The sequence below is a fragment of the Peromyscus maniculatus genome, chromosome 5 (assembly GCF_049852395.1).
Source record: "Peromyscus maniculatus bairdii isolate BWxNUB_F1_BW_parent chromosome 5, HU_Pman_BW_mat_3.1, whole genome shotgun sequence".
Taxonomy (NCBI): Eukaryota; Metazoa; Chordata; class Mammalia; order Rodentia; family Cricetidae; genus Peromyscus; species Peromyscus maniculatus.
The window spans coordinates 61738119-61766103 of record NC_134856.1 but is presented as its reverse complement, the minus strand read 5'-3'; the positions used below and the strand labels follow the sequence as shown (position 1 = coordinate 61766103).

Below are 27985 nucleotides of genomic sequence, written 5' to 3'. Positions count from 1 at the left end.
TAACTACAATAAAAACCTTCTCTATACTTTAGGAGCGGTCATATCCTCCTTTATTTCATTTTTTTCAGTGAGCAGCTGGAACTTGGGTCCTTTGGAAAAGCAGCAAGTACTTTTAACCATTGAGCCACACCTCCAGCCCCACAATGTCTTTTTGTTTTCTAATGACCCACTACGTTTAATTAGGGTTACTTGCACGAGCACCTTCCCAGTGGCTATAGTACTGAAGAACAATAATTTCCCCTCCCCTAGCAGTCATTGACTGCCCACAGCTCCCAAGTGACAATGTCTGTAAGTCAGAACGTGGGCTTGAAGGAGGGATACCTATTCTGAAGTGGAAAGAAGGAAGTCAGGGAGCAGGAGCCCTGAAGGGAAGGCTGATGATGGAGGTCGGAATGGGTGTGAACAGTTTGAGACTGAGGCTCACTGCAGTCCAGAGAGGCTTGGACTGTGTAGCCCAGACTGGCCTCAAACTCATGGCCATCCTCTGGCCCAAGTCGTGGAACACAGGGATTACAAGTATGAGCCATCATAAAAGATCTTAAGTACCAGATATTTACTGAGAGAATGGCAGGGCAGCTTTGAAACCGGAACAGTACATGGATGTGACAGGTTAGAGCTGGGCCCCAACTGCTTCCTTCTGCTTACTTTGAAATGTCAAACTTCGGAAAAGGTGTAAAGATCCTTCTACCTCTCAGAGACTTTTTTTACCCTGCACACCAACTTCCAGACGGCCAACACACACACCGTAGCCTCCTTTCTTTAAAATCATCTTCCTCAATGAACTGTGGAACAAACAACAAACACCCCACCCTAACCCGGGTGTTTTTTGTTTTGTTTGAGACAAGGTCTCACTCTGTAGCCAAAGCTATCCTAGAGCTGTTCAGTTTAGGCTGGCCTGGAACTCGTGGCAATCCAGCTGCCTCGGCCCCCAAATTCTGGGATTAAAAACATGAGCCGTCATGCCTGGCTCTGGCTGACCCTCATTCGCACTTGAGGCCTCAGCTACTCCTTAGAGCACCCCTAAGCCTTGGTTTCCACGACAACCTGAGTTAACAGGACCAGCTCGGTCCTAAACCCTCAGTTCCACAGAGCCTTAGTATTAAGCCCAGTGGGGCTCCTGCGCAGCCGCGGACTGTCTGGAGAGGAAGGGGCGTGGTCCTGAGCGGAAGAGCAAAGTCCCCAAATGGAAGTAGTCGGAACCCGGAACCAGTGAGAACGCAGGACTAGCCGGAGCCCGGAAGTGCGGACTAGCATTGCGGCTTTTCCGGAAGCTCAGGTTTAAGCATGGTTTTGGGAGGCAAGGAACCCAAGAGAAAGAAGGGCCGGGAGCGGAGGTGAGTGGCGCGCGGCGTTGGTGTGGGTAGGGGGTGGTGAGTGACGCGCGGCGTGGCTGAGAGTGTGCCTGTGTTTGCAGACAGAGCTCTGAAGATGGCGTGGGGAATGCGGCCGCCGACTACCTGGTGGGACAGGTCGCCGACAGCCTGCGGGGCGGCCAGCGCCCTCCTGGAGGCGGGACTGGACGGCTGGCCGCTCTCTTCAGCACCGCGGAGCCGCGGGCTCCACCTGTGTTTGTGCCTGTGCCCCAGGTGAGTCGCCGGGGCTGCGTCTTGAGTGTCCCTTTAGAACTAGGTCGAGGGGGTAACTCGCCTGACAGCCGTAGCTGTCGGGGCCCATGAGCTGGGCAAGCACTTCACCCTCAGCCCTATTTATTGATTGACAGGGTCTCTTGTAACTATTTAGGACTCAACTTCTATAATGTACCCAAGGATGATCTTAAACTCCCGATCCTCCACCAGCTTCTTGAGTGCTGAGATTACAGGGCTGCTCCATCATATCTGACTTTTTTATTTTAAGACAGGGTCTCACTAGTTGCCCAGGCTGATCTTTAGCACAAGCTGTGTACTCCTGCCCCAGCTTTCCACTGAATGGCTGGTATTACAGGCATGTGGACCAAGCCCACCAACTATGGTTTCATGACTAATGTCAAGAATTCTCGGCTTCTCTCTATAACAAATGAGGAAGAAGTATCAATTGAGAAAGACACCACAGTATTGCTCAGGGGTTTGGAGCCAGGGACTTTGCTATGTAGCCCTGGTTGGCCTGTCACAGCTCCTCCTGCCTCCACATCCTGAAAGCTGGAATCACAGGCAGAGGCCACGACACACAGCCTTGGGGTCAGAATTTTTAAGAGTTTGACATATTAAGTATGACTTGACACTTTTGAAAGGAAACCTCTAAAAAGAGAAAACCTGATGATGATGAAGAAGAAAGTACATCCCAGATGACAAAGCCAGCTTTGCAAAAACCTGCAAAAAAAGCGAAAGTGAAGAAACTCTCTGATGCAGACAAGAGGCTGGCAAACAGGTTGGTGAAATTCTCCCTTTGGTTGTGTTTAAATGCATCAGGCAGTTTTTAAAAATGAATGTTATCTTAATTTTTTCTCATTGCATATTTCTAAAATTAAAAAATACATTATATAAAATCTCATAGTAGACAGAGTTAAAAATGTAAGAAACCCATTTATCCAAAGTGATGAGTTACTGCTAGATCAGCCTTTCAGATCTTTAACTTTACTTCTGTCCCTGCCTGTTATTTCTGGGCCATCCTTGTTCCCTGCAGGTTGGAAGTAACCCTGTGGTTTATGTCAGTGTTTCAATATGTCTGTCAAACATGAGTTTGGTTTTTCATTTGGGAACCAAGTTTCCCTCATTAACTTAAATTCTTTCACAGAATAGAGTCAGTATCCAAATAGCTACACCATTATTACTTTTCCAGTTATTGTTCTGCACTGTCTTTTGGGAGATGAGGTAGGGCAGGAGTTTCTTATATCCCAGGTGGGCCTTGAACTCACTGTGTAACCTGAGCTGTACTTTAGCTTCTGACCCTCCCACCTCTATTTCCCAATTCTGGATTGTAGCCATGTGACACAAAGTCTTGGCTTTTAATTCCTTTCCACTCCTTCAAACCTATTTTCTTGGGCTGAAGAGATGGCTCCGTGGTTAAGAGCGCTGGCTGCTCTTCCGGAGAACCTGAGTTCAATTCCCAGCCACCACATGGTGGCTCATCACCGTCTATAATGAGATCTGATTGCCCTCCTCTGGTATACAGAGATATGTGCAGACAGAACACTCACATATATTTTATTATGTTTATTGTATGTGTGTGTGTTGGTGCGCCCATGCCATGGTGGCATGTGGAAGTCAGAGAACAACTCATAGGAGTCCATTTTCTGATTCTGCTATCTGGGTCACAGGGATCAGATTGGGCTCACCCAGCTTGGTGACAAATGCCATTACCTGCTGAGTGAGCCTTTGTGCTACCCCCACCTCCCATCACTCATGTTCTGAGGACTGGTTGTTGCTAACACTTGCTAACTGGTAGATTCTGTGAGTGATATTTCTGTTCTCTCTTGCTTCTGTTTTCTCTCCAAATTAAATTAAAGTGAACACCTTTTCTTCAGATTCCTCTTAGGAAACTATGTCTCCTCAGAGTTCATGTTAGTCGTCTTCTCATAATTGTTCTATGTAGGCACTGCCATGGATGTCTGTCTTGATCTCTCAACCTTTCCAGTCTTGACTGGCAGCATCTGCACCTGTGTGTTCCTTGTTCACCTTAAGATAATGCTTCATGAGGCTAGGGATGTAGCTCAGTTGGTAGAGTGTTTGCCTAACACACAAGGCCCTAGGTTCAGTCCCTAGCTCTTGCCTAAACCGTGTGTGGTAACACATACTTGCAGTCCCAGCATTTGAGAACTGGAAGCACTAGGATCAGAAATTCAGGGCTATCCTGGACTATACAGTGAGTCTGAGGCCAGCCTGGGCTGCAGAAAGTCCTTTCTTAAAACAAAAACCAAAAGCAAAATAATGCTTCAAACTGAAATCCTCCTACGTTAATGGCACTTCACATCTAGTTAGTTGTCTAAGTCAATGCTCTCCCAATTCCACGTAGAATTCCTAGTTGTTAAGCCCTGAAGCTGTTGTTGTTGTTGTTGTTGTCGTCGTCGTCGTCGTCGTCGTCATCTTCTTCTTCTTCTTTTTTTTTTTTTTTTTTTTGGTTTTTCGAGACTAGGTTTCTCTGTGTAGCTTTGGAGCCTGTCCTGGAACTCACTCTGTAGCCCAAGTTGGCCTCAAACTCACAGAGGTCCGCCTGCCTCTGACTCCTGAGTACTGGGATTAAAGGTGTGTGCCACCACCGCCCCAGTATCTTTTCTTTTTTTTTTTTTTTTAAATAAAAAGAATAGTCTAACTACTATGTTTTTGTAAGCCAGTCTGTTATTCCTGAGCTGAATATCCTCCTGCCGTAGCTTCGAGTCATTGAAATAGTACTGTTCTTTAATTCTCTTTAGTTTGTCCTCCTTCCTTCTCCATCCTTGCTCTGGCTGGCCTGCTTTTTCTTGTGCGTTCGTGACTGTATCTTTCCTGTTCACTCTTAAACACCTTGTTCCCTTTCCATCTTCTGTGTGCCTGCCTTCCTGCCTGCCCTCCCACCCTCTTTCCTTCCTTCCTTCCTTCCTTCCTTCCTTCCTTCCTTCCTTCCTTCCTTCCTTCCTTCCTTTCTTCCTTCCTTCCTTCCTTCCTTCTTCCCTCCTTTCCTTTCTGTAGTGCAAAGCTAGGGGGTGGGGGGTGGTAGCAGCTCATGCCTTTAATCCCAGCACTTGGCACTTGGGAGGTAGAGACAGGTGGATCTCTGTGAGTTCAAGGCCAGCCTGGTCTACAAAGTGAGTTCCAGGACAGACTCCAAAAGCTACACAGAGAAACCCTGTCTCAAAAAACCAAGAAAACACACATGCGCGCGCAAAAAAAAAAAAAAAAAAAAAAAAACACACACAAAAAAACCAAAAAAACAAAAACCTTTCTGTAGTGCAGGACATTGAACAAACCAAAATACAAGTTGGGCAAAGTGCTTCGCTGAGCTGTGTCCCTGGACTCAAGTGCAGCCCTACTGTGTAGTCCAAGCTGGCTTCCAGAGCCAGGTATGTGTCACTCTACCCAGTGATCTCTTCAGGTAGTTAGTCATGGGTAGTTTACAGTCAAGTGCTTTTGCATAGCATGTTATTCTCAGCTGAACCCCATCATACCTTTTTTCTTGCCAGATGCACTAGACATGAAGTGAGCATAACACTTCTTAATGGAGCTTTTGATCTGATGGAGGAGTAATAGTAGTTGTATTTATTAAAGACCAGAAGTGGCACAAACTGCTTTCTTCTTTGAGAAGCCTTTCTTGGTCTTCGTGCTTCTCTATGGTTTCTGTACCATGTGTTCTAGCTATTGCCTGCCATGTGATCATTGCCTGCCCCATTAGTGCACTGCTGAAAAGCTGTGAGGAGCTCACTGGGAAGCCAGCGTGCGATTGATTGCATGGCTCCTGCTGCCCACTCTGACAAGAGTCAGTGTAACATCAGACCTCAGTGTCCACGTGCACTGGTGCCGTCTGTTATGTTACCATCTCAGCTCACTGTAGTGGGCAGCCCTTCAACTAGACACTGAAAGACCCCCGGCTGAGATCTTTCTCCGGGAGAGACCCCAAACCCAAGGAACACACCGAAACCACAGATCAGATGCAAAAGCAAGAGGGTTTATTTAGACCAGGTACCTGGGGCGAAGTCTCTTGGAGGACTTGCGCCCTTTCCTAGGGCAAGGGGGACTTTTTATGGGATCCCAGGGGCAGAGGCGCGGTTACAGAAGCGAGAAGCATAGTTACAGGGTCCCTATTGGTTGTTTCAAAGAAGGCCAGGGTGAACTTGGGGTCATATGTGTGTGGCTGATTTGGCCTTGTCCAGGCCAGCTGCTTATTCCTCAAGGCCAGGGGCCCGCCATAAAATATCAACTGTCTTACTCCCAAGGCTGCTGACCACAGTTATCTCTCTCAAGGCTGGCCATAGCTATCTCTGTCAAGGCCGGGTAGCTGGCTATGGCTGTGAACTCCTGTTTTTCTGATTCCTGCAGAATGGCGTTTCTAAGGCCAAGTTATTGGGGGGGCATAACATCGGCCCAACGCCCCATATCCTCATAATGGAGCGGGGGTCTTTCATTCCCCCATTTTCTTTTGTACCAAATGAAATCTTTCATTTTAGGATGGAGAATAAGGGGTTAGCTCTATCTCTGACTGTCTGAGCCTCTGATATTGTTTGGTTAGGATCAAAGCCTGGGCAACAGAAACCTTATCCTTGATGAATTGCACCAATCTGTTGAGGATGTATGACCCAAACAATAAAATGAGCAGGAGGACGATTAGGGGGCCCATAATGGTGGAGACAAGGGTCATAAACCACGGTGACCTTTGGAACTATCTTTTAAATCATTTTTGTTGAGCATGGCTACTTGGAGCTGTCTGAATTGGCCGGTCTCCATAAGGGCTGCAGTCCCTGTATCTACCCCAGCAGCTATTTTGTTTATGGTAATTTTTTCCAGTAACAGGGCCAGCGTCAGGGAAACAGGCTCTCTGGTGATGTCCCTCCTTATGTCAGGAGGACTATTAGGGGGATCAAGGGGACCCCCGGGTGAGTCTTATCTTTAGTGGGTTTGGAGAGCGTTGAACTAGATGTCTCGGTGCCCTCAGCTTCGTCGGGTTCCTTGGCAGTCTTTACATGTGACGTGTGGACCCAAGCCGCTGTCCCGTCAACCTCGGCTCTAGGTTCCTGGATTGATGGCGTCGGACCTAGACAGAGTCCCCAATCTTGAATGGGTGAGGCATCACCGGGCGGTTCAGTTGCTCCCGGCAGGCAGGGGTTTTTGCACCGTCTTTTGCATCAATTGGAGGGCTAGTGGCAAAAGAGGAGATATCAGAGTAAAGGAAATTTACAATTGGTGGGGGAGCCCCATACATGATCTCGAACGGGGTTAGGCCATGAGGCCCAGGAGTGTTCCGGGCTCGGTAAAGGGCTAGGGGGAGTAGGAGCACCCAATCTCTAGTGCCAGTTGCAAGCGTTAATTTGGTTAAAGTCTCCTTAATGGTTTTATTTGCACGTTCTACCTGTCCTGAGCTCTGGGGGCTGTATGCACAATGAAGTTTCCAATCGATCCCCCGTAGCCTGGCCACCTCCTGACTTACCTGGGAGACGAAGGCGGGCCCATTGTCTGACCCCAATATCTGGGGTATTCCATACCTGGGAAAGATGTCATCTAGGAGTTTTTTGGTTACCACGTTAGCGGTCTTTTTTTCTTGGTAGGCAAGGCCTCTGTCCATCTATGATGTAAGCGTGTCGCTCGGGGCTTTATTTCGCCCCCATTTTCTTTGTTAGTTCCTGGTCCTCCGGGCTTCCGCCATCCGGAGGGCCTGGGTCAGCGCGATCAGCTCTGCCTTTTGGGCCGATGTTCCAGGTGGCAGTGGTGAGGTCCAAACTATCTCCGATTCGGTGGTGACGGCTGCTCCAGTCCTCCGTTCTCTTTCTTGGAGGAAGCTGTTCCCATCCATGAACCAGGCAGCAGGGTTGCGGGGTTGAGGGAGACAACTGGTCTGCACACCATTCGATCTGAGGGCTGCTGGACCAGAGCTTTTACCGCATGGGAGGATAACACAGTTAATGGCTGTCCCAAAGTCAGTTTCCCTGCATCCTTGAGCAAAACAGCAATGGCTACCACATGTAGACAGGGGGGCGGGCCATCCTGCAGCTACCGGGCTTTCATGGCCCCAGTCTCTGTATCAACATTTCTTTTGCAAAGCCTGAGTTCTCGTCCACGAACAGTTTAAAGGGCTAGGACTTGTAGGGGGCTCCCTTTGGGTCCTGTCCAGATGTCAGCTGAACCTTTTTTTTTTTCTCGGTGGTCCTTTGATACCTCCTGTTACCTGTGGCCCCCTGGACCAAAGCTGTGCGGTCATTGAGAGAGCCTCCGGTATGGGTCAGGACTGAATGTTGAGCCCCGGTGTCCACTAGGAAGGTCACTGGCTGCCCCCTAATCTTGAGAGTTATCCTAGGTCGGGGGGAGGGGGTCTCCTGGCCTTGACCTCCCCAATCTTCCAGATTGAGGACCCTTGGCTTAGGTCTCCGAGACCCTTGAGGCTTTTTTTGATCAGTCACGAGCCCAATGTCCTCTCTGTTTACAGTAAGCACTTTGTCTTTGTCAAGCAGTGTTCTTTTTTTTGATCTCCCGTCCTAACTTCCTAACTCCCTCTCTGACCTGTCCCTGAGACATTACAGTGGCCAGGACTTTTTTGTTTGTTTTTCCTCTCCCTCCGTGTCTCTCTAAGTTCTTTTTTTAAAAACGCGCTGCCGGCGTCTCTTTCTGGTAACCTGAGCCCAATCGGTAGGGGGTTAGAGCCCCTGGAGACCCGCTAAGAGCAACTGGCCAGAGATGTAGGTGTTCCCTACCTTCGCTGCTTTGTCCCGCCTTCCTCGTAGGCGACCGGCAATTGGGGAGGAAGCAGGAACTCATCCTCCGCTGTTTGGGGGCCGCTGCAGGAGCCGCCGGTCCCTCCGGCGCTGTCGGGGGGGTTGTAACACTCGGGGCGGGGTGACTCGGCGTCCATGGGTGACGCCACCCCCTAGTCACCTTCCCCATATTGGGCCGGAGCCGGTCGTGGCACATCGCTGTGGGTCGCCGGCCAGGGGGCGGTCCCTCGCCGACCCCATCCCCGGCCCCGCCTGCGTGTCCCTGCCACATCCCGTGTCCGCCTGCGCCGCCGCTGCCGACTGTGCCGCTCGGCCGCCCATCGCGCTATCCACCGCCCCTCCGAGCGAGCGGCTGTGGGGCGTTGCCGGGACCGAGGCCGCCTGCGCCGCCGCTGGCCTCCGCCGCCCGGGTCCGGCTGGTCGCCGGCCCCGCCCCTGGCCCCGCCTGTGTCGCCGCGGGCCTCCGCCGCCCGGGTCCGGCTGGTCGCCGGCCCCGCCCCTGGCCCCGCCTGTGCCGCCGCGGGCCTCCGCCGCCCGGGTCCGGCTGGTCGCCGGCCCCGCCCCTGGCCCCGCCTGTGCCGCCGCGGGCCTCCGCCGCCCGGGTCCCGGCCAGCCGCGCCGGGGGCCGCCGCGCGCGCGCGCGCGCCGCCGGAGGGCAGGTCCGAGCCCGAGTAGGCGCGGGTGCGGCCGTTGGCGGCGGGGCCACTCTGCTTGGTGCCCATGTCCGCGCCGCCCCGGGCCTCCGCGATCAGATTCCCCTGGTCTGCACCAGCTCCAAGTCCGCTGTTAGGCGCCACGCGGAAAACCACGGCCCGGCGGGGCGGACTCCTCCGCCCGCACGGGAGACATGGACAGCCGGGGAGAGCGGGGAGTGAGGGGAGCCCCCCCCAGCGCCGTCCCGGACCCCCGCGACCGCGCCGCGGCCGCGCGGACGGGAGGAGGCGCGGGGAGCTCCGGCACCCGCCGCCGCCACCGCCATCACCGCTGACGGCCTGCGGGGACTGGGCAGGGGGCGTCCCGGCGCCCTAGCTTCCCGGCAGCCCCGCCTGCGCGTTTCCTTTTCCCGCACCCGCCTGCAAGCCTGCCCGCGCGCCCGCCTGCGCCGGAGCAGCGGCCCGCGGGGAGAGGAAAAGACTTGCTGGTGTGGGGTTAGGGAGGAACAGGGAGTGGGAGGGATCCGCCGATCTGGCTTCCTCGGCTCCGGGATTCGGCGAGCGCTGCTGCCGCCGGGGGGCTGAGGGGAAGAGAAACGGCTTAACCCATGGGGGAGGTTCTGTTGTCAGGAGTCTCCACATGGCAATGTATGGGACCTGGTCCGGGTGGCCATGGGGACTGGAAGCAAAAACTTTTTTTTTCCACCTGTGAAATAAGACTGAGGTTAAAGGTTTCCTGACGAGGCCATCCTACATCCATTTTAACCCAATCGGCCTCGCAAAGAGTGATCTATTTTTTTTTTTCTTGATTACGACTCCTTTGTTGTTGGCTCGTGTCTTTCTTTACGTCTGACCAGTGTTTAAGCATGAGGCTCAAGGGGGTGATGACAGTCTGTCCTATGGCTGTTTTTAAGAGGAGAACGGTTAAACAGAAAACAAAAAAAAAACGACAGACCAATATAAATAAGACTAAAACTCGCTGCGCGGCTTCGGTTCCAAACCGAAAGCAAAACCAGAAAAACCGTGCCCCCAGAGGGGTCTTCAGACCGTGCCACAGAGGGCACTTCAGATGAACCGTGGAACGTCTTCCAGGTTCCCAGATTCCCCTAGGACGTCTCCCAGGGTTCAGTGGCGAAGTCCAGACCCGTCGGTCCCCCCTTTCAGATCCACTGACACAGACAGATTATCAGACGCAGGCGCGGAGACAAACAAACAACATTTAACACTCAGACAAACAGACAACCCTCAGACTGGACAGGGATGACATAAATCAAGGCCGGCCGGCTTACCTCCTGATGGTGGGTCGGTGGTCCCAGGGAGGGGTCTCAATCCCCGTACGGGCCACCAAATGAAAGACCCCCGGCTGAGATCTTTCTCCGGGAGAGACCCCAAACCCAAGGAACACACCGAAACCACAGATCAGATGCAAAAGCAAGAGGGTTTATTTAGACCAGGTACCTGGGGCGAAGTCTCTTGGAGGACTTGCGCCCTTTCCTAGGGCAAGGGGGACTTTTTATGGGATCCCAGGGGCAGAGGCGCGGTTACAGAAGCGAGAAGCATAGTTACAGGGTCCCTATTGGTTGTTTCAAAGAAGGCCAGGGTGAACTTGGGGTCATATGTGTGTGGCTGATTTGGCCTTGTCCAGGCCAGCTGCTTATTCCTCAAGGCCAGGGGCCCGCCATAAAATATCAACTGTCTTACTCCCAAGGCTGCTGACCACAGTTATCTCTCTCAAGGCTGGCCATAGCTATCTCTGTCAAGGCCGGGTAGCTGGCTATGGCTGTGAACTCCTGTTTTTCTGATTCCTGCAGAATGGCGTTTCTAAGGCCAAGTTATTGGGGGGGCATAACATCGGCCCAACGCCCCATATCCTCATAATGGAGCGGGGGTCTTTCAACACAACTCTTAGAAGGAGGGACTCTGGTTCGCTCAGTGGACCAGATCCTCTTCAGAGTGTTGGGTGGGCATCTCAGCCTTTTTAGATTCTTAGAGAACGTTGCAGTGTCTAGGTCCTAGGGCAGAGAATGATAATACATTAGTGTCAGTGGAATGTAAACTAAACCTTGAAGAGCTTTAAGTGGATGGCTTTTCTTTAGAATGTTTGTGCTGCTGCTGCTGTTGCATGGTTTTTTAGTATATCTTCAAATACTAGACTTTACTTAAATTCTTGAAATCTAGAATTTGTTTTCTAAGGTATCAGTCACCTTTTTAAAGAGAATGCTGCTTTGACAGTTCTGATAAATTTCTGAGTGCTAAGCTTTATTTTGGGAAGCAGAAGCCAGGGGAAGGTTTTTGTACTGAGGAGGCAGGACTGGCTTTTCTTGTGCTGTTTTTTTGTTTGTTTTGTTTTTGACTCTTCTTTGATTGCTCCTTAAAAACTAGGGAAAGTGCTCTAGCAAGTGCTGATCTAGAAGAAGAGATTCATCAGGAGCAGGGGCAAGAAAGGAGAAAGTCTCAGTCTCGTGGTAAAGCAGCAGGTGGAGAAGCGCTTGGTGTTGCCCTCAGCCTCGATGGGGACCAAAGAACGAAAATCCCACTCAACCCAGAAGAAGAGCGGTTGAAAAACGAGAGGACCGTGTTTGTTGGCAATTTGCCTGTCACATGTAAGAAGAAGGTGAGTGGGAGGGATAGTATAAACCCAGGGAAGTTATCGACTAAGATTGCTTTTTTATTGAGCCAGTAGTTAACTCATTGCTATAGCTTCCTTGTGCTTCCTAATCACCACACCATAGATGTGTTCTGGTGCCGACACTTCCTTGATTCTGTAGTCACAGGCTTAATCTGGGCTGTGTGTTTGTGTATGTGTGTGATGTGTGCGTGTGGTGCTGGGGCTTGGCTCCCAGCCCTAATTCCGGCTTCTCAATGTCATGTTTATAATGGCAGTGGCTTTTTCTGGCTTTTTTTCTCTTCAGATTCCTTCCTGTTAATGCCACTATAATGTAAATTAGATTTCTCTCTCTTCACTGTTCTGTCCAAAATACATGGGAGGGTGCCTGACACACAGCACGGGATCAATGAATGTTGCCTGTGTGTGAGAAAGCACTTAGGTGCCTTTCTTCTGCTGGTTCACTAAAGCCCTACCTCTGCCTTCTGTGAACAGAAGTTCTGTTGGTAGTCACTGCGTGAACAATCCTCAGGCCCATATCCTGCTCATCTTTGGAAGGATGTTTATTCTCCTTCCTTAAAAACAAAACAACCTAGGAAACACTGACTTTTATTCTCTCCCCTACTGTTTGATTTATAAAGATATCATGTGCTATCCTTTAAAATATATCTTCTTTTTAGATGTTTTATGTGTATGAATATTTTGTCTGCATGTATGTATGTATATTACATTTATGTTTAGTGCCTGTAGAGATCAGAAGAAGGCATCAGATCCCCTGGAAGTGGAGTAACAGATGATTGTGAGCTACCATTTGGGTGCTGGGAACCAAACCCAGGTCCTCTGAAGGAATAACAAGTGGCCGGGCGGTGGTGGCACATACCTTTAGTTCCAGCACTCGGGAGGCAGAGGCAGGCGGATCTCTGTGAGTTTGAGGCCAGCTTGGTCTACATAGCGAGATCCAGAATAGGCACCAAAACTACACAGAGAAACCCTGTCTCGAAAAACCAAAAAAAAAAAAAAAAAAAAGAGGAACCAGTGTTCTTAACTGCTGAGCCATCCCTCAAGTCCTCCTCTTTGAGACAAGATCTCCTTATGTCTTTACTCTGGTCTCTAACTCATGGCAGTCCTTCTGCCTCTCCCTCCCAAGTGCTAGGATGAGAGACCATGCTCAGGTGTCTTGTCAGTTTGGTATGGATCGCCCTATGAATCACTCTGTTCACCCTAGGCTAGCCTTGAAATCTCAATCCTCCTGCTTCAGCCTCCTGTATATATTTGGCTGTTGGTTATGATCTTCCTTTTAGATCATAAGAACTCAGAGGAGAGGAGTGTGATACAGTTGCTCTGCAAAAATATTCATACAGTAAATGGCTTTTTAATTAGAATTAGTCATAGAAATTACTGTCCTACTCCTTAACAATGTATGTTCTTCACATCTTGAAATAGTCAAAGACTAGTGCCCAAAAATGACTGACTAGGACTCTCCTTACATTGGTGTTCTGAATTAAACAGCTGGAGAATTTCCCTGTGGAGCAGCATCATAAAAGGCACTTTGGTTTCAGCCAGTGTAAAGAGATCAGAGAATATGTGCAGGATACAAGTCTAACCTCAATTTAAGTGTCTCACAGATTGTAAGCATTGAAACACACAACTAGCATGCAGGTCATGAATGGATGCTAATGTGAACCTGAATTGTGTTTTTCTTCTTCCCAAGTTTCTGTAAAATCTTTGTCCATCCAGCTGAATAGTCACCTGTTTTTCTGACATGCTCCTTGATTTTTAGACACTGGATGTGAACACTAATCTTGCTTCCACTTTGTGTTTATAATGCTGGGATAACAGGTGTATGCTACTACAGTTGGTTCTGGAATGTTCTGAAAATAAAGTATAGCAGTAAAGGGTGCTTAGACCATTCACATTATTCCTTTTGTGACACAGACATTCAAAGTGTTAACTAACATGTATGTGTATATTGTTTATTTTAGAAGCTGAAGTCATTTTTCAAAGAGTATGGACAGATAGAATCTGTACGATTTCGTTCTGTGGTAAGTGTACTCTCCCCTTGAAAAATGCATCTCACTGTGCTTTATCTGTAAATCAAAGTTGCTGGCCTCTTGGTGTCCAGTGTCCACTGCTGAGCCTACACTTGGTGGGTAACTGCATGAGTTCACACAGTAAGGTGACATCTGTCACCAAGGCTAGCCCTGGGGTTTGGTGGGCAGTCAGATGATTGTATCTGCTGTCAGTCGAGTGGGCAGAAGCGTTGCTCCTCACCAGGCAGCCTCCCTCAAGCTGCAGGCAGCCTGACTTGTGTTGTGTAGGTGGAACTTTTCATCAGGACTGCCAGCTTCCCAATAACCACACTGAGACTTATTACTAACTATAAATGTTCTGCTGGTAGCTTAGGCTTGTTACTAACTAGCTCTGACAACTTAACCCATATTTCTTATCTATGCTCTGCCATGTGGTAGTACCTTTTTTTTCAGAATGGTGTGTTCCTCTTGCTTCTCTCCACATCTCCTGTTAACTCCCTTGACTGCCCTTCTTCCCATTGTCCTTTCCATTTGGCCTAACCTCTTTTTGCCTGGCTATTGGCCAGTCAGCTCTTTATTAATCCAATCAGAAGGCACCTTGGCAAAGACGTATCTTCACAGTCTACAAAAAGATTATTCCATAGCAGTGTTGTATGCAGGAGCTGAGTGTGACTGTTGCCGGCAGTCTTAGGCACTTGTAGAAGTGATTCGTATCTACTTTCACCCTCAACCAGTTATGCCAGTGTTCTCAGAGGATGAAATACATAGTAAAGTATATGCTTCTGTTTGTTTTGAGACAGCGTCTTACTACATGGCCCCTACTGTCCTGGAACTCACTGAATAGACCAGGCTGGTCTAGAATTCACAGAAATCCATCTGCTTCTGCCTCCTGAGTGCTGGAATTAAAGGTGTGTATCATCACACCCAGCTGTATGTTTTTGAGCATTTTCAGTTTTTGAGCATTTTCAGTGTACTTGGCATGCACAGGTTAGTGCTTACCTTGTTTCTAATTGCCCTTTCTTACATGATTCTCCAAGGGCTTCTCAGGGCTGAAAGCATAGATCAGCAGTGGAATGCTTACTTGGCATGTGTAGTTTCTCAGTCTCCACACTATTATTAATTGTGAGCTGGATGATTTTGTGGCTGTTGCTGTATGTGTTCCAGGATGTTCCACTCCATCCCTGGGATTACTCACTAATTGCCTGCAGTCTTTCCCCATCCAACAAGGCATCCCTGAAGGTTGCCAAGTGTCCTGTGGAAGAAACTGACTTCTTTAAAAGTAGACGTTCTCACTGGGCGGTGGTAGCGCATGCTTTTAATCCTAGCATTCAGGAGGCAGAGGTAGGCGGATTTCTGTGAGTTTGAGGCCAATCTGGTCTACAGAGTGAGAGTGAGTTCCAGGACAGTCAATACACAGAGAAACCCCATCTTGAAAAAACAACAAAAGGGCTGGAGAGATGGCTCAGGGGTTAAGAGCACTGACTGCTCTTCCAGAGGTCCTGAGTTCAATTCCCAGTAACCATATGGTGGCTTACAACCATCTGTAATGATATCTGGTGCCCTCTTCTGGCCTGCAGTCATATATGCTGTATACCTAATAAATAAATCTTTAAAGAAAAGAAAAGAAAAGAAAAGAAAAGAAAAGAAAAGGAAAGAAAGAACAACAACAAAAAAGACATTTTCTAATATTTTAATGGTCCTCATCATTTCTGTTGATGTGTGTTTTCCCAACTATTAATTACTTTTTCTTTCTTCTGAGCTCTTTATTTCCTAATATGAAGCTCTTACCTGACCCACTAACTGGGGTGGGTGTCTTGGCCCACACCCTAGTTACAGGATGCCTGTGTTTACCCCCTGCAAGATGTGGCATTGCCTTAACTCCTTTGGACCACCTTATCTGTTACTTGCTCGGCTTGCTTTTCACATGTGTATAGGCAGAGTTTTTCTATCCAGGCAGCCACTTCCAGACTTAGTACCACACAGACTTAGTATTATTTATAAATGCTCAGCCAATAGCTCAGGCTTGTCACTAGCTAACTCTTACATTTAAATTAACTCATTTCTACTAATCTATGTATTGCCACATGGCTTGTGGCTTTAACTGCCCTCTAGCATCTCTTGCTCCCTTGGCAACTGGCTGGCGACTCTCTCTGACTCCGCACTTCTTTCTCCCTGTATTCTCAATTTGATAACCCCACCTATATATTTTGCCTGACTATTGGCCAATCAGCTTTTATTAGCCAGTGAGAGTAATACATATGCATACTGTAGAAAAGGATTGTTCCACAGCACATGGGGTTTTCCCTAATTGGCTCACTCCTTTTCTCGTTGGCCTATGTCTATTCATGGCCTTTTTAAGTCTTTTATTTTTATTGAGAATCTCTTTTTAAGATTTATTTTACTTTATGTGTATAGGTGGGTGTTTTGCCTTCAGTTATGACTGTACGTCATCATATTCATGCATTGCTCTTAGAGGCTAGAAGAGGGCATCAGATCCCCTGGACTTGACTGGAGTTCCAGGCAGTTGTGAGCTCTCATGTTGGTGTTGGGAGACCAGTCTAGGTCCTCTGGAAAAGTAGTGAGTGTTCTTTACTGCTGAGCTGTCTCTGCAGCCATTTTATTTATAAAAAAAAGAAAACCCACTTTTTTATTGATCAGAATTGATAGTTTGATATAAAAACCAGGCCTGTGGAATGTGAGGGGGTGTGAGTCCACCCCCTCAGATGGAAGCATTGGGGCCGAGTGGCATGGGGCCTGTGACTGGCTACCTTCACCCCTGGGGGGTTGGTAATGGGACCTGCAGTACAGCCACTTGGAGGGATGGGGTCCCTGAGACTCTACTCCTTGGCAATGGCAAAGGGCTTCTCCACTTCGATCTTGCCACAAAAATATGGAACGCTTCACATATTTGCGTGTCATCCTTGCGCAGAGGCCATGCTAATCTTCTCTGTATCGTTCCAGTTTTAGTATATGTGCTGTCGAAGCGAGCACCATTTTATTTCCTCTTGTTAGAACAGCTGACCATGCTGTGGTTCCCCCCTTCAATCCCCTTTCACTTATACAGCCCCCACGGGCTACTGGCATGTGGTGGCCCTGTGGGTTCTCCAGCCTCGTCTTTCAGTGCAGCACTTACTGCCCTGAAGCCGCTTGTTTCCTGGCCTCAGTGACCCTTTCCACAGCTGCTCCTCTGTCACTTTGCTTTCCCTGTGCTGCTGGTGTAGTGTGCCCTTGGTTCTCCTGGAGTGTGTTCCTCAGGACCAAGATCAAGGTCATCCTCAACTGCACACTGAGTCCACGGCTAGCCTGGGCTACAAACAAATAAATAAAGACTCCACTAGTTTGGGGGCCCACTTGATATATGATCCCTTAGATGCAAAGGAAATCAAGTTTCCTTATTGCCAGTTTAGACATTTTTAATTTACATGGAATGAAGAGTAAGGTGTATTTATTAATGTTGCCCCCCTACATACACATTTACTTTGCAAAACTGTTTTCGTCATGTTTGTCCTGACTACTATCTTGGAGTTATCCTGTTGTTTGAGCGCCCATTGTCTGTACTTGTGCCTGTGTTGTTCAAGAGTGATTGTCGAGTGTGATGTCGTTATGGAATTCCTTGTATCTTTTTTTTTTTTTTTCCCGAGACAGGGTTTCCTTGTGTAGCTTTGCACCTTTCCTGGAACTCACTTGGTAGCCCAGGCTGGCCTTGAAATCATGGAGTTTCGCCTGGCTCTGCCTCCCAGAGTGCTGGGATTAACGGCTTGCGCCACCCCCGCCCGGCAACTCCTTGTATCTTAATCCTCGTGGTCTTCCCCCTCCCCCTTTCAGTTATTTTGAGATAGGGCTTCCTGTAGCCTTGAACTCAAACCCATTATGTAGCTGAGGATAACTTTACATTCTTCATCTTCTTGTCTAGAGTGCTGAGATTATAGGATTACAGATGTGTGCCACAACTCCTGACTCACAAGCCTTAGGATAGCTGTTTAGATTCGATTTCCCTAAAGCCTTTTGAGTTATATGTGGTTAGAATATTTTAAACGAAAATGTAACTTACATGGCTGGAGGTGTAGCAGAGGTGGACCATGTGTTGGCATGCATGAGGCCCTGAAGTCAGTCTCCAGCACTGAAAAAAGGGGAGGAATAAAAAGGTTAACCACTTTGAAAAAAGACTCCAAACTCAAATTTTTAAATGTTTTTTTTTCTTCTTCTTAAAAGATGCCAGCAGAGGGAACACTAACCAAAAAGTTGGCCGCAATAAAGTAAGTTTATAATTAGATTATTTTCTTTTTTTAGACCATCCTTCTGTTCTGTAAGGTCTACCTTATATCTTATTTAAGTATACCTGCTGATGGCTAATTAGTGGATTTTTATAGTTTTTTTTTTTTTTTCAGTCTTGTGATCATAAATAACTGGAATTAATGATCTTATATCTGGGTGGTTGTGTGTATGTGCTGATTTTTCTGCAGAATGAACTTGAAGTAGTAAGGATACTTTGCATTTATAATTTTGACTGCTGTCCCTCAGCGTTGGTCACCTGTTTATAGTCACACATTTTATAAAAATTGTGCTTTGGGCTTTTTTGGTCAAGGGCAGCCCGGAAGGAGAAAGTGGTCTTTGTGGTTCAAGGTGACTGAGCATCCGCTGGTGCACAGGGGCATTCCTGCGCCTTTTATCTCAGAGGTTGCTGTCTTTTACTCCTTTTGGCTGTTGAGTTATTGGTTTTTTAGTTGTTTGATAGGGATGAAATCAGCCAGCCATTTGTGGTAGAAGTTACGGATGTTTCATTTACTTTTGGAGGCGGGTAATGAGGAATCTTGCCATGGGAAACTTTATGCTTAGGTTTGTTTTTGTTTCTTCTTTGATTAAAAGTGAAATTTACCTTCAGTAAAATTGTACATTAGAGATGTAGGGCTCTAGGATTCTTTTCTTTTTTGCTATTTTGGGGGTTGAACTCTGACTTTGCACATGCTAGGTGACTATTCTGCCAGTGGACTACACTCAACCCTGGTTTGTTTGGTTTGGTTTGGTTTTTTGAGCCAAGGTCTCATTATATAGGCCTGGATGGCAGGCTGTCCTTGTACTCACAGAGATCTGCATGTCTGTTCCTTCCAAGTGCTGAGTTTAAAGGTGTGCACTACTACACCTACCCAGCCCTTACGTTTTGAGACAGTATCTTGCTGTGTAGTTCAGTAGGCATGGAACTCCTGATCCTTCTGCCTTTGTTTCCTGAGTGTGAGCACATAGGGGAATACCACCACATCTGGCCGCCGTTAGGAGCGTGACTCCTAACTCACCGTTTGGGCTCTGGTGAAAGCATTGCCACAGTCTTCCTCCTGAATGCCTCCTTAGCCTAGTCTACTTCTGTGCCCTTGCAGTGTGTCCCTCATGTCTATCCGTAGGCAGCTGCTCACTCATCTACTTTCTGTCTCTGAGTTACATGTGCTAGTGTGTTATGTAAGCAGACTCCCCACACTTCATGAATGCTTTGTTTCCTTGATTCTGGGGAGGGGACGTGGGACCTGGTTTATGCTAAGCACACACACTACCTCTGAGCACACTCTAGCCCACTATATCTTCTGGTCTGACTTTCCTCAGCATGGTTTTGAGATTGTTCTGTGTGCATCAGTGTTCTGCTCCCTGTCTATACTGGTTCCTTATGTGGAAAATTAGCATTAAAGTTTGGTTATTCACTAGCCCTTTGACATTTAGGTGATTTCAGTTTTTACCTTTCATGCATAAAGGACTAAAACCATTTGTGTGCAGGTTACTTCTGACAAAGTCCCTGAGGTAGAATGGCTGAGCCTTATAGTCAGTGTGTTTTAGCTTCCTAAAAAATAGCCACCCACCATCCCATCATTTTTGCATGGTTTTCCATCCCACCAGCAGTAGGTGAGAACACCAGATGTTCATGTCTTCCCCAGCACTAGGTGCTGCCAGTCACTCAGTGTTAGCCTTTCTACAGGCTTCTTGCTATGCTTTTGTGTTTTTCTCAGTTTAAGATGACAAACATCTTTTTATGTGCTTACTGGGTATTTCCATGTTTGGTCAATTACTGTAAAAGCTTCACCTGTTTACTACATTCTTTTTCTCTTGTTTCTGAGGGAGAGACAGACAGACAAGGTGTGGGAGAGTTATATATTCCACATACTTTTAAGAGCTTTGGTGTCTTTGAAAGGATCAGAAGGATAAGAAGTTTCACATCTTATTGAGGATCAGTACAGAGTGCTGCCGTTTGTTAGTGAGCCTGTAGTGTAGTGGGAATGAGGGCGCAAAGCTCTGTTGGCCTGGCCTAGTCTCAGAGCCAGGCAGGCCCAGGGCTCTGTCAAGGAGCTGTGGTCAGCTACTCCTTGCTGTGGTCCCCAGGTCCCTTGCTTTAGTGCTTGTTTATTTATAATGTGTGTGTGTGGGCATGCATGTGCCACAGTGTGCTTGTGGAAGTTGGCTCTCTACTACCAAGTGGTACTAGAGGATCATTGTCAGTCTTGGTGGCAGGCATCTTTACCCACTGAGCCGTCTTTTAGGCTAGTCTCAGCCTTTTGCCTTTGATGGGTCTTAACATTCTATACCATCTCTCTGACAAGAGGTTCCCTTTCCTCTTCTAGCCCTGGAGTCTTAGCTCTGCCCTGAGTGGCAGGCTTGCTGTCCCTCCCTGCAGCATCTTTGGCTTTTCCTTTATCTGGAGGAGAATCCAGGTGGGGCTTGGCCACTCTTCTCTAGCCTGTTGTTAGCATGGATATTCTCTGGGCCCATGCTCCATCTTCTGTGGATACCAGCTTAGATCAGAGTACACCCTGGAGATGGTCCCCTTGCAGCATCAATGACCTTTAGGGTTCTGGCTAAGACTGAACCATGCTGTTATTGTTTCTCTTTGGAAGGAGGAGCCTGGCCTTAGTGTTCAGGCTGCTTTCCTCCAAGACTCCTGCTCTCTGATGGCTTCCACCAAAGTTTTGATGTTGTTAAAGGCTGGAGAGATGCTTTCTCTGGCTTCTGTGTTATAGGAGAAGCAGAGCGCTGCCTGTCATTAGCACTTCATATTTCCCCTTGAGTCTGATGTAAGCCAGTTCTTACAGTCCGTTGAAATAGACCCACCTGCTTGCCACTGGTATTCATGTGACAGAATAGCAAAGCCGCATCTGTTCTGTGTCACTGGGCTGTTGTCAGCTTAGGGTTTGTTAACAGCTGTGTATTGTGGGGAGAGTTAGGTGATGGAGACCCCTAGACTGAGTTTCTGTCCTGAGATAGCTTGTTCGCTTTCTGATCACCACCACACACTTCTCTAGACCTCTGTTTCTTCATTCGTAAAATCAGAAAAATAACATCCATGTCAGGTGTGAGGTTAAGGAAGGGATGTGAAATGTCTGGTTCAATGCTTGGCAGTACTTTGTATCTAGTAAGTCATAGCTGTTTTCCTCAATAGAAAACTGTCAGATTGTACATAGGATATCAGTGCTGAGATGGGAAGTGGACACGAGCCCCCACCTCTAACCCAGAAGCTGTCTACAGGTGTCAGTGGTTCACAAAGGAAAAATTAGTTTTCTCCAGTGGAGTCTCACTTGGTATACCACATTTAAGTGAGATCTTATGGCCAGCACAAAACAAACTCAGTGCTATTTTTGAAGATTTGATGGGTTTTCTTTTGTCTCATATTGTTTTGTTTGGGCATTTTTTGACCTTACTGGTGTTTTGCTTATATATTATAGTTTTTGCACATTTCTCATGCTTTATTATTTTTTTCTGTTAGTTTGGTTGTTTTTATTTATTTGTTTGTTTGTTTGTTTTTGTTTTCTAAAGAGAAAGAGAGCAAAGGCATGGAATTGGATGGGGGGGAGGATCTGGGAGAAGATAAAGGAGAGAAAACTGATCAGAATACATTGTATAAAAAATTATTTTTTTGTTTGTTTTTTTAAGACAGGGTTTCTCTGTGTAACAGTCCTGGCTGTCCTGAAACTTGGCTGTGTAGACCAGGCTGGCTTTGAACTCACAGAGATATGTCTGTCTCTACCTCCTGAGTGCTAGAATTAAAGGTGTATGCCACCATACCTGGCTTGAAAAATTACTTTTTTTCAGCAAAAAAAGAAAAGACTTAAGGTGGTATAGTGTGCTGCCCTGTGGATGCGGGGAACTGACCAGGATCCTCTTCAAGAGCAACAAGTGCTCTTAACCACTCAGCCATCTCTCCAGCCCCAGTCTGTCTCACCGTTAATATTAATTACTATTTTCTACAGAATCACATCCATATTATATTGCCCTTTTGCAAATGTAGGTCTTGAGCAGCAGCATTGGCCATAATCGTTAAAGGTGAAGAGCTAGCCTGGGGAGATGCTCAGTTGGTTAAGTGGTTGCCAGGCAAGCGTGAGGACTAAGCTTGATCCCTAGGTCCCTTGTGAAAAAGCCAAGCATAGTGGTTGGTACACTGGTAATCCCAGTGCTGGAGAGGTGAGACAGGTAGATCCCTGGCACCCAGTGGCCAGGCAGTCAAGCCTGGATGGTGAGACCTAGGCCAGTGAGAGACCCTGTCTCAAAAATGTAAGTAGTGCCTGCAAGATGGCCCAGCAAGGAAAAGTCCTTGCTTCCAAGCTGGATGACCTTGGTTCAGTCTCTGGAACCCACATAATGGAAGGAAAGGAATAATTCCTGTGAGTTGTCCCCTGCCTCCACATGAGTGTGCATGTTCCCTTACCTACAACCAACTAAACAAATGTTTTAAAAATATACACAGAAATGTAGACAGCACCTGAGGGATGACACATGAGGTTGACTCTGGCCTCCACACATACATGCACATATGTGTAAGCACACTCACACGAAAGTGAAGAGCAGCTATAACGTGCCTTGCTAAGAAAGATTATAACACTTAACTGTGGTCCTGACCAAGGGGCCTCGTCGGAGCCAGATTAAACCTTTGGATCCAGTAGCAAGTTTGCAACGTACAGAAGATAAAGATGCATGTTGAACTGTTTTCTCACAGCCAGCAAATTCAGGCTGTTGGAAATAATGCAGGTCAAACAGAGAGACAGATGAAAGGAAAATGGACAAGTCAGAGTGCAATGTATGGGAGTAGATAGGGCCCTAGGGCAATATTGTAAGAGGGTAGCGGAAGTTAGGGATGGTGATGACCATCAGAAGGAAGGATGGGCTCCTGGGTGGGTGGTGGCTGCCAGGGCTTTAGCTCCTGTGTGCTGATCTGTTTGTGGATGTGCACTTTCTAGGTGTGTGTCGTGCAGTGAAAAAGAACAGTTTTGCTAGGTACAGAGTTGAAGCCAGGATGACATTTCTAATCCTTCTATTGTTCCAGGTGACACATGTGGGTGTCCTGTTCTTACCATTCCCTCACAGTGATGACTCCCAAGAAAGTGTAGGCTTCGTGTTTCTTTTGCTACCTTTATAGATCCGTGTTCCTTTTTAAATTACTGCATCTTGACTTGAAAATGTGGAACTTCCACTCTGGAAGTCTTATCATGTATTGATTGTAGAAAGTGAAACTAGATTTTTCTCTTGAGTAGCTTGAGGTTAGCAAGTTTTACATGATCGTTTTCCCTTCTGTTTTCTCTGTAGACGTAAATTTCATCCTGACCAGAAAAGCATCAACGCATATGTAGTGTTTAAGGATGAGAGTTCTGCTGCAAAAGCCCTGCAGAGGTAATCCTGCCGGGGTGGTGCATTACTGTCCTCTGTCCTGTAGGGGTGGGCTTACTGTTGGCTTCACTACTTCCGGGGTGGTGCATTACTGTCCTCTGTCCTGTAGGGATGGGCTTACTGTTGGCTTCACTCCTGCTAGGGTGGTGCATTACTGTCCTCTGTCCTGTAGGGGTGGGCTTACTGTTGGCTTCACTCTTGCTGGGGTGGTGCATTACTGTCCTCTGTCCTGTAGGGGTGGGCTTATTATTGGCTTCACTACTTCTGGGGTGATGCATTACTGTCCTCTGTCCTGTAGAGATGGGCTTATTATTGGCTTTACGACAGCAAGTGTTTCCATAACTGAGTGCTCATTTTCAGCAGCCATTCCCCTTGTCTTTATAATTAGAAATGGGGCCCAGATTGCAGAAGGATTTCGTATTCGAGTTGATATTGCATCTGAAACCACCTCTGTAAGTAGAATGATTTGTTTAACATTCTTAACAAGACAGCTAGAGATGGTAGCTCACGCCTGTAATCCCTGCATCAGGAGGGTGAGACAAGCAGCGACAGGAATGACAGGCTTACCTGGTGACAGTGTTAGACTGTGTCCTGAAGAAGTAAAAAAGAAAACAAGACAACAACAAAAAGATCTTAACACGAGCCTTGTGGAAAAGTAGAACCAATCGTGTGGGCAGGAGGGAAATGGGAGAAAGAAACCTTTGTTCTTTAGGGACACAGTATCAGTGTCCACAGGGTCACAGGACTCAGGTGAACATTACCTTCACAAACAGGTCACTTTGCATTTGAAGATACTCTCCATTCGTAGAGAAAGTAAGATGTGCAGCACCTTTTTAACAGACTGAAGTCGGGAATATTGTTATTCCTGTTAGGCTGTTAGCTCATGCCTGTGGCAGTGCTGGGGAGGCAGAGACAAGAGAAGCACACGTTTTGGGCCACACTGGGCTATACAGTGAGACCCTGTCTCCGAAACCAAAAGCAAAGTTGTTATTTGTTAGATGTAAGGAGCAGTCTGAAGATTGTGTGCTTGAAACATGCTGGAGACACAGAGGGACAGGCTGTGGGTCTACTTTATGTAAATATTGTCATAAGCACAGGATGCTTTGTCTACTCAGAATGGTGTACCTGGGAAGAGGCCAACAAGAAAGGAGGACAGTTTGTAGAACAGATCTCATAGAAGTCTTGAAAGATTTACCTGGGGAGGAAAGTGTTTTCAAAGTACTGTGGCAATATCTGTGAGGTGTAGGCACTGGGGACAGAAACCTAACTTGCTCAGGGAATGGCAAGAGCTTTGTGTGGCTAATGGGTGTGTGGGGCTAAGAGTGCTGCTGGGTAGACAGGTTAGCAGGCAAACCATGAAACCCCGCTTTGCCTCATCTCATGCAAAGTCTGGGTCTTGTTCAGGAGCAGTGTGACCAGATTGCATATGGCAGCCGTGTCTTCAGACAGTGAAGAAGGATTGTAGAGTTAGCCTGCAGAAGTGTGCTTCTCGCCGGGCGGTGGTGGCGCACGCCTTTAATCCCAGGACTCGGGAGGCAGAGCCAGTCGGGTCTCTGTGTGTTCGAGGGCAGCCTGGTTTCCAAAGCGAGTTCCAGGAAAGGCGCAAAGCTACACAGAGAAACCCTGTCTTGAAAAACCAAAAAAAAAAAAAAAAAAAAAAAAAAGTCCCACAGAAGTGTGCTTCTCTTGGTGTCAAGGTTACTTAGCTGAAAGAGAACAGCGCAAAACCTCCAACTGGACTGAGGATAGATACCACAGAGGGTCTAACAAACTGTGGTGTTGGCCGTCTCTGTTACTAAGATTAACTGCACACACCACAGGTTTGTTTCTATGTCTTAAGCAGTTCTAAAGCTTCTATAGCAGGATGAGGAATTCAGTGGAGATCATGTGGTCATTAGACTAAGTGGTTCTCAACCTTCCTAATGCTGCGGCCCTTTAACACACTTCCTCATGTTGTGCTGCCCCCAACCATGAGATTGTTTTCACTGCTACTTCATAACTGCACTTTTGCTACTGTTATGAATTGTAATGTAAATATCTGTGTTTTCCAGTGACCTTAGGTGATCCCTGTGAAAGGATCATTCCATTACCTGAGGGGTCATGACCCATAGGTTGAGAACCACTGCCTTAGAGCCTAAAGTGTTTGCTGATTGGCCTCTCATGGGTAAAACTTTTGAATAGCAGGCCTTCCCTAAGCACTGCCTGTGAGTGATGCTATGAATAAAGTCTCTTTGGTGCTCTCGTGTTATGCAGAGTGAAGATAAGAACAGACATGGGCAGGTATATGATCAAGTCAGGAAGTGGATGAATACAGCCATTGGAGGGAGATGTGGGGTGGGGGTGGGGTGTAGGATAGTTTGTGTTTTCTAATACACTGACTGGTTTTTATTCATCATTGTTGTTTCAGAGGGACAAGAGATCGGTATTTGTTGGGAATCTTCCTTACAGTAAGTTTATTTAAGCAAATAAAAGTCTAACTGTTGTTATTACATGATAGGGAAGGAACAGGGCATAGTTCAGTGGCCAGGGGCCTGAATATACCTACATGGTAATTCATGAGTACAGTAGCCAGCACAGTAAAAAACAACAAAAGGAAACTGAGGAGATCTGGGTGTGGTAACTTAGTGCATATCTTTTATCCCAGCTACTTGAGGCCAAGGCAGAAAGATTGAAAAGTGAAGGCCAACTTTTAGGTGCCCCAGGAAACTGTAGAAAGAGCTGGAATTGTTGCTCAGTGGCAGAGTACCTCTTTGGCATTTGTGAGGCTTTGAGTTCAGTTCCCTTACTACCAGAACCCACACAGACAAACCTTGAGTAATTTAATGATTGGCTTATGACCACCTTTGAAAGGCATGCTGGATAATGCTGTGTTTTTATGGGGCTTTGCTTAACTCAAAGTATTATCAAACCCCTCTAGCTTTCTAAGGAGGTTCACATGTTCACCTCATTTGTGCTTGGATTTGTTGTAGAAGTTGAAGAGGCTGCTTTGGAGGATCACTTTCTGGACTGTGGAGGCATTGTGGCAGTGAGGATCTTGAGAAACCCACTCACAGGAGTCGGCAGAGGGTTCGGCTATGTGCTCTTTGAGGTATGGGAGACTAATGTACTGATGCTCCTTGAAATACCTGTGTGTGTGTGTGTGGGGGGGTGTCAGTACTGTGTTGTCTTTCAGATAATGCTGTTATTTGAATTCTCAGGTTCTTACTTAGGGACGCTAAATTCATAACCACCATGACAAAGTGCTGTGGCTACAGCTGTCCCAAGCAAAACATGTTGTAGTTCCTTGTTTGTGCATGCTAACAGTACTAAGTAATACTCCAGATGTTGGGTGTTAGAGGAACTAAAACCTCTGAATTTTACCTTCTGTAAGATGGAGCAAACACTTGACCATTAGAAGGAAATTTCAGTGTTTCCCAATATTCTTAAGCAGTAGAAGAATATACCTACTACTTGATGGCATTTAGATTTATTTTTATTATTTTTAATGTGTATGAGTGTAGGTACTCATGCCAGAGGTGTGGGGTCCCCTTGAGCTGGAGTTACAGGTGGTTGTGAGCCACTTGGCATGGGTGCCGGGAACTGAACTCCAGTTCTCCTTAAGAGCAGCATGTCCTCTTAACTACTGGGTGAGATACCTGTCCAGCACCAAGGCTCTTTGACTCTTGATAGGTATTGCCTGGGAGATTCTCGAAGAGTCTTGTGTGTGTGTGAAGTCTGTGTTGTTCTATTGCACTGATAAGTGTTTGTCTAGATGTAACTTGCCTCTTTGAGAACATCTCAACATTCAGATATTAATCGTTCTGTGTTGGAATAGGAATTTGACTTGTAGAACCTTCTAGGATCTCTAGTCCCACATCTTAGAGACTGTAGGAGAGTTTCCTGCCTTCCACTTACAACAGAAATTTTACAGAAAGTTGGCTTGTGGGCTGTTTTCCGTTTTTTAAAGAAAGCTCATGTGATGATAAAAGTGAACCGGTGGTTGTGACTGAGCATTTGGTGAGGTAACTTGAGTGCTGCCAGGAACAACAGGGGCTCAGGCAGGCTGCCAGAACTCTGAGGGTTTGACCTCCAGAGCACAGAGGGTTGAGAAGAGGCCTTGCCTTCTGTGAGCAAGCTTTCAGACGGACATAGACCACTGAATTCTGACTTCACTGGTCTCATTACATATGAGGAGTTTCTGGTGGAGATTAATGTGTATTATTATTATTATTATTATTATTATTATTATTATTATTATTATTATTACAGAATACAGATGCTGTTCATCTTGCTTTGAAGTTAAATAACTCTGAGCTAATGGGAAGAAAACTGAGAGTCATGCGTTCTGTCAATAAAGAAAAACTAAAACAACAAAGTTCAAATCCAAGCTTGAAGAATGCCAGTAAACCGAAGCAAAAACTTAATTTTACTTCCAAAGATGCAGGACATTCCAAAAGTGCATTCATTGGAGAAAAGGCAGTTCTCATGAAAAAGAAGAAAGGACAAAAGAAAAAAGTCAGAACAAAGAAACCAAAAGACCAGCAGTAATGACAGAAGCTGCCTCCTTCCTTCTGTGGTGAACCCTTGCAATGAGCGTCTGGGCTTTTATGGATTATGTGGAAAGTGTGGAGACTTCCAAGTGGTGTTGTGGTTTTTTTGTTTTGTATTCATATTGTATATAAGGCTTCTTTGAAGCATTGTTCTTAGAAATGGATTTACAGAAAAATAATAAACATTAATACTGGTTGTACTTAGA

The 27985-nt window shown here is 46.9% G+C and overlaps 2 protein-coding genes and 1 non-coding gene across 7 annotated transcripts; 1 reads left to right on the top strand and 2 right to left on the bottom strand.

The window, feature by feature from the left end:
* Nucleotides 1-223: 223 nt before the first annotated feature.
* Nucleotides 224-27985, top strand: Rbm34 (RNA binding motif protein 34). Its single transcript, XM_006982499.4, has 11 exons — nt 224-1334; nt 1415-1586; nt 2228-2364; nt 11365-11596; nt 13570-13629; nt 17830-17873; nt 23170-23253; nt 23639-23702; nt 25658-25697; nt 26220-26338; nt 27499-27985. The coding sequence occupies exons 1-11, from the start codon at nt 1285-1287 to the stop codon at nt 27775-27777; spliced, it is 1281 nt and encodes a 426-aa protein (XP_006982561.1). The 5' UTR covers nt 224-1284; the 3' UTR covers nt 27778-27985.
* On the bottom strand, nt 5554-8726 carry LOC143273356 (uncharacterized). Of its 5 annotated transcripts, none has more exons than XR_013051409.1 (3): nt 8309-8481; nt 7051-7492; nt 5554-6760 (listed from the first exon to the last, which is right to left on the bottom strand). XR_013051409.1 is itself a non-coding variant. In XM_076572352.1 (2 exons), the coding sequence occupies exons 1-2, from the start codon at nt 8648-8650 to the stop codon at nt 6658-6660; spliced, it is 264 nt and encodes an 87-aa protein (XP_076428467.1). In that variant the 5' UTR covers nt 8651-8726; the 3' UTR covers nt 5554-6657. The 5 variants fall into 5 exon arrangements, 3 of the variants coding, with proteins under 3 accessions (XP_076428467.1, XP_076428466.1, XP_076428468.1); XR_013051410.1 differs by having other exon boundaries at nt 7106-7492; XM_076572352.1 differs by lacking the exons at nt 7051-7492; nt 8309-8481 and adding an exon at nt 8490-8726.
* Nucleotides 16502-16608, bottom strand: LOC121829947 (U6 spliceosomal RNA). The gene has a single exon (XR_006072986.1). It is a non-coding gene; the product is annotated as a U6 spliceosomal RNA (small nuclear RNA).